Source organism: Aegilops tauschii, chromosome 4 (assembly GCF_002575655.3).
Source record: "Aegilops tauschii subsp. strangulata cultivar AL8/78 chromosome 4, Aet v6.0, whole genome shotgun sequence".
Taxonomy (NCBI): Eukaryota; Viridiplantae; Streptophyta; class Magnoliopsida; order Poales; family Poaceae; genus Aegilops; species Aegilops tauschii.
Window position 1 is genome coordinate 522430102 of NC_053038.3, and position 5934 is coordinate 522436035.

General features: G+C 40.2%; 1 protein-coding gene across 1 annotated transcript; it reads right to left on the bottom strand.

The window, feature by feature from the left end:
- On the bottom strand, positions 1-3168 carry LOC109782397 (vacuolar protein sorting-associated protein 24 homolog 1). Its single transcript, XM_020341024.4, has 6 exons — positions 2916-3168; positions 2747-2823; positions 2559-2661; positions 1398-1519; positions 1119-1313; positions 1-410 (listed from the first exon to the last, which is right to left on the bottom strand). Exons 1-6 carry the CDS (start codon positions 3025-3027, stop codon positions 327-329), a joined length of 693 nt encoding a protein of 230 aa, XP_020196613.1. The 5' UTR covers positions 3028-3168; the 3' UTR covers positions 1-326.
- Between the last annotated feature and the right edge of the window lie 2766 nt (positions 3169-5934).

Consider the following 5934-nt stretch of genomic DNA (forward strand, 5'->3'; position numbering starts at 1 on the left):
TGGAACAACAAAAGTTCAAGTTCAGGCTTTCAGCATTTCAGTTTGTAGTTCTGCATAGATAGCTAGCTGTGTGCATCCAGCTTTACTGACATGATATCTGTATGTAACCAGAATATTTATGTGTTCGCAACAGGTAGAAATAAACAAAATACAGGACACCTTGATCACACGTGACGATCCTCACATACAGATTACAACAGAGATCGAACAACTTGTACGTTGGTGACTCTGGGCAGTTTGTGAGTGAGAAGGGCGACATCTGCCAAGTTGTGTATCGTACATTACCAAATGGACTATTATACACATGTCAGCACATCGATTCTCTTTTACGACCTCACTTTGGCGAGCCTTTCTCTTATCTTCTCTAGATCATCGTCGTCGTCGTCAACGGATTCCGCTACAGCAGTTCTCTGCACACGGTGAAAAGTTTCTTGTGAGGCGTTTGCAATGTTTAAGAAAGCGGTAAGCGTAAGCGGAGCGGAAGGCCACAGCTTAGAGCAATGGCCGCTTAAGCGCAGCTTAACCGGGATTAAGCGTTTTTTTAAATTGGCCAGAATTTGGTTGTTTTTGAATAATATGCACAAGAAAACAGGAAATATAGCACATAAGTAACTGAAAATCTGAAATAGCATATAAGGTTGATGTTCAGTGGTTCACACACCACAACAAATAGCCAAATAACACATAAGGATAGGTTCAGTGGTTCACACAGCAAGCATAAATGCATAATATTGTCTTAGAGCATATAAGATAAAATGGCAGCTGCAGGCAAGCAGCAGCAGCAGCCAAACAGCAGCCCCAGCCCAGCCCAAGCAGTAATTCAGATCCAGTCCAGGGACGAGGAGGTAGAATGCATGGAGCTGAGTTGGATGCAGAACAGGAGCAGCCGCCACTGGAGCTCCCCCCCCCCCCCCCCCCCCCTTACCTCCAGCCTGTGGCCCATTCCTCGCTTTTTGAACGCTTAAGCGCGCTTAGCGCTAAAGCGGCCGCTAAATCCCGCCTTTTTTTGCTAAACGCTAAAACTTCCGCCTAGGGCAGAAGCACGCCTAAGCGTGCACCTAAAAAGTTTTCTTGAAAATTGCAAAATGTGCAAGGCAAGCATGGTCGTCTTGTATTACCTGTGCAGATTCGCTTGTCGAAGGTTGTGTGACCTTCTCTTTTTGTTTGCGGACAGCGTCAGGAAGCTGGGACGCAGTCTCCCCGGCGATTGCAGAAAGGACCTTATCAACCTCCTCCTCGATCTCCTCCTCCATGCCCTCATCGTCCAGTGCTGAATCCATGGCATCATTGACCATTTCTTCCATCACGCCGGCCTGCACCACAACAACCATTTAGTGAGAACCGACACCAATACAAAACACAAGAAAGACCTTCGAACGAGGCCTTATGGTTTATACCTTTGTCATCTCTTTACTGAATTCCTGCATGGTGACTGCTATTTCTGGGGCCTTCATAAGATTATTGACAAGTTTCATTACTTCAGTGCTCTTGGACAAATGTCCTACTGTTCTAGTAGTAGCTGCAAGATTACAAGCAGAGCATGTCGTTAGTACAAACCTTCAATTCAGAATGAAACGAAAGAAGCTAATCCTACTTCTCCATAAGCTAAGCCATGCCACAATAACTTCTAGGCAAGCACCGAGGAGTGGTACAGGTTCGTTTCAGTTCAAGTCTTATGTTCAAAAAACAAAATTTCAAGTCAAAGAATTTTTAAGCAATACCACTTGCAAGTATGCTGTCTGGTATGTATTCACAAGCAAATAAGTTTAACAACCAGCTAGGAACAAAATCTGCATATTTAAAGGATTCACAAGCAAGGTTAACTAACAACTAGGAAGAAAATTTGCATATTAATGTGCACATTAGTATCTTTCCTGTATTTATAACTTCTCCCCTTGGCCCTACTCCTGATCCACATAAACTTGAAGCCCGATACAGCAGAGGTTAATTTTGCATCTAGGTGTGGAATTTCAGCCACATCTATGAAGATTAGCACAGTTTTTTTTGAGCTGAAAACAGTAGGAGAGGCTCCTACTGTGCTATATCAAATAAAGGCATCTTTACATACCTTGAGGAGGCTATATCTATACAAGTGAACAGCACTCTGTATTTGGATGCAATCTATACTAGTATGGAATGATACGAGGTAGTCAGGTAGACACTGTTTGTTACTGACGATGTCGCCGAGAGTGCACAGTTGGTAAGAAAGGAAGCACATTGGGCTGAGCCAATTTTCAGAGTTTGTAAGCATCATGAACAGCAGCTGTAAATCACATGTTACCATACTGAATGCTATCTAGAAAGATACGGGGTCAGTAGACAACAAACTGGGATGCTATTTATCCATACTAGTATAGAATGATACGAGGTCAGTAGACACTGTTTGCTACCGACGAGCTCGCCAAGGTGCACAGTTGTTTGGAAAGGAAACACATGGACTGAAGTACCAGATTTCAGAGTTTGTAATAGCATCATGAACAGCAGCTGTAAATTACTAAATGTTACCATACTAGAGTGCTATCTAGAAAGAAAGATACGAGGCAGGCGGCGTCCATTACCGACGATCTCGCCGAGGTGCATGGAGATGGAGTTGAGCTGGGCCTTGTTCTCGTAGAGGCGGTTGACCGCCTTCCTCGACTGCACCAGCTCCTTGGCCAGCGCCTTGAGGAAGAAGCATCACCAGCAGAGGAAACAAGATCAGTAAATCCCAAATCGATCCATGGCGCAGGCAGAGTAGGATATATACCTTGGCGGATCCCATGTCGCCGCGCTTGGCGGCGTCCCGGATGGCCTTCTCCACCTTCTTCTCCTCCTTCTGCACGTCTGCGCCCCCACAACCGAACCAAAAATCAGCAACCAGGTGAAGGCCTAGAGCCCTGGATTGGATCGAATCGGGGAGGGAGGGAAGGGGGAACCTCGGATCTGGCGCTCGATGTTGCGGCCCTCGTTGCGGAGGCGGCGCTGCCACTCGCGGAGCTGCTGCTGCGGCGTCGGCTTCGGCTTCAGGAGGCTCTTCACCGCCTCCATCGCGGCGGCGGCTGGTGGTGCTCCGGTGGTTCGTCTCGATCGACCGGAAGCAGAGGCAGTGGGGAACGAACACGCCGATGCGGAAGGAGTTGCTCCCAGGTGCTATATCTCGCCAGTTCTGATTCCATAATTTCTTTTTTTCTTTTGAGAAATATACTGATTCCATATAGGAATCGAATACGGGCGAGCTAATCGGGCCAGCCCATTAGGGGCAGTCCCTCCCTTGCGTTCCTGCGACGCTGTAGCCGCTCGCTGTGCTCTGTTTTTTTTTCCTTTTCCTTTTATTTTTTCACCGTTTTTCTATGCTTTTTCTTGGTTAAATACTGTGGTTTTCCATTTGCCTATCGGATTTCCTCATGTTTTTCTTCTTTCTTTTTTTATCGGGTTTTCTATCAGCACATGTACATATTTTTCACAGGTGCTGTCCATTTTTTCCGCATATAGGTGAAACATTTTTATCGTGCTCATTAAAATTTTATTAAATAAATGCTTAGCATTTTTTGGAAATATATATTTTTCATGCCTACTCTGTTTTATACACATTGTACATTTTTAATATACATCTAAAACATTATATAAATATATATATTTCAAATTAATAAATACGTGATTTCACTTTTTTCTAATTGAATATTTGTTTTCGAGTAGGTGTTAAGAATTTCTTTCAATTATACGTTTATACCTTTTTTGAATGATAAAAAACTTTTTCTTACCTTGTGTAAACATTTTATTACATTTGTATAAACATTTTTTCAAAATTCGAGGCACACATTTTTGAAAATTTAATATATACTTTTAATGTATGAAACATTTTTTTAATTATACATACATTTTTTAAATGTCATGTTCAGTTTTTCTAAGGTGTGTCTTTTTTTGTAAATGTCATAAACATTATGATGAATGTGGGTGAACCAGTTTGTCATATGTGAAATTGTGCACCCCGCCATACATTATCAAATTGACTATATTCAACACGTCAGCGCATCAGTTCTCTTTTACGACCTCACTTTGTTGAGCCTCTCCCTTATCTTTTCTAGATCATCCTCGTCGTTGTTAACTGATTCCACTATATGAATTCTCTGCACATAATGTAAAGCTACTTCTAAGGTGAATACTCACAGTAACAAAGAGCCTTAAAATGTACAGAACAAATACTAGAGTAGTATTAGATCTGCAGGTTAGTTTGTCGAAGCTTGTGTGAACTTATCCTTTTGCTTTTGGACAGCGTCAGGAAGCTGGGATGCAGTCTCCCCAGTGATTGTGAAGAAAGTCCTATTGTCCCATGTCAAATCCATGTATCATTCACCATATTTTCAATTATGGTGACCCGCACCGATCAACTCACAACTGGCATGAGTACCAAATATAACATATTTTTTTAAGCAGGTCAACACGTTACTATAATTCGTTATACCTTTCTTATCTCTTTCCTGAATTTCCACAAAATAACAGCTATTTATGGGGCTTTCATAAGGTTATTGACAAGTTTCATTATTTTGTTTCTCTTGAACAAATGTCCAACTTTCCTAGTAGTAGCTAAAAGATCAACATATCATTATTACAAACTCAATTCAAAATGAAACAAATAAATATAAGCCCACTTCTCGTAAAAGTAAGCAATACCACCTTTAGAAATTATAAAAATAAACGGTATGGGTCGTTTTAGTTAAGTCAAAGAATTTATGAGTAAAGTCACTTCTAACTACGTTGGTCAGTATATATTTAAGATTGTTTAAAAAAGTTACTGTTCTACATAAAGTCAAAGCAAAATATAGCATCACGAGTCAACTTCACAACTCAACAACTGTGCATATTAACATTAAATCACACTGGAGTGAAACAAGTTTCAGACATGGGTGGTACACATTTTTTTTAAACTGGGTCTAACTAAAATAAGTATTTTATACCAAAAATTTATCTGATTTTTTATCATATTACATTAATGACTTTAATTTCTATAATTTAGCTGACACTAGTAACCACATGACAATGTTGTGTCATATTAATTATGTCACTTTTATTATTTTAATGTTTTTTTACTCAAAATATCAACCCTGTGAAATTTTATTTGTGTGTTTTAACAAAAAAATTGTTTAAACTAAAGTTGAAAATTTGCATAAATTATATGGGGCATATATATTTGTGTGTATTTACATGTGTCGGTGCATATTTTAATATCATTGTAGAGATCTCTAAAAGTGCATTGTCTAACTAATATCAATTTTGGTTTATAGTATATTATTAGATAACCATATTTTCAGAACCTCCTAGAGTAAATCGAACCATTTTCAAATGAAGCAAAGTTATGTTCAGTAATAAATTGGCAAAATGTGACTAGTAGGCTAACTAATAAGTATATTGTCTAACTAATAAATGAAGCAAAGTTATGTTTAGTAATAAGTTGACAAAATTATGATTTTTATATAGTACAATCTTTAAAACTAAATGGATAATAGCATGTAGTGGTTGCTACAATAATTTAATATTGGGCTCCCTCATCCTCTGGAGCCCTGGGGTGGTCGACCTCTTTGCCCTGCCGATGGGCCGGCCCTAGTTTCAGAGTTTGTACAACATGATGAACAACAACTGTAAATTACACTTTTTACCATTAGACAGTGCTATCTAGTCAAAGAATGATCAGAGATGGACAATGTTGGTTACCAACAATCTCATCGAGGTGCATGGAGATGGAGTTGAGCTGGGCCTTGTTTTTGTAGAGGCAGTTGACGACCTTCCTGGGCTGCACCACCTCCTTGGCCAGCGCCTTCAGACATCAACAACAGAGGAAAATAAAAAAAACACATGCTAATACGCATCATCTGGACCCAAATCGATGGTGTAGAGTAGTATATGTACTAGGTATCTTGGCAGATCCCCCTATCGCCATGATTGGCAGCCTCCCTGATG

What these genes read in the sequence shown, in the direction of transcription:
- LOC109782397 (XM_020341024.4), bottom strand. Translation starts at nt 3,027, where the DNA reads ATGGAGGCGGTGAAGAGCCTCCTGAAGCCGAAGCCGACGCCGCAGCAG. An exon ending in GCACCTCGGCGAGATCGTCG is followed by an intron (nt 1,520 to 2,558) that starts GTAATGGACGCC and finishes GTAATCTTGCAG; the next exon opens with CTACTACTAGAACAGTAGGA. An exon ending in TCAGTAAAGAGATGACAAAG is followed by an intron (nt 1,314 to 1,397) that starts GTATAAACCATA and finishes GTTGTGGTGCAG; the next exon opens with GCCGGCGTGATGGAAGAAAT.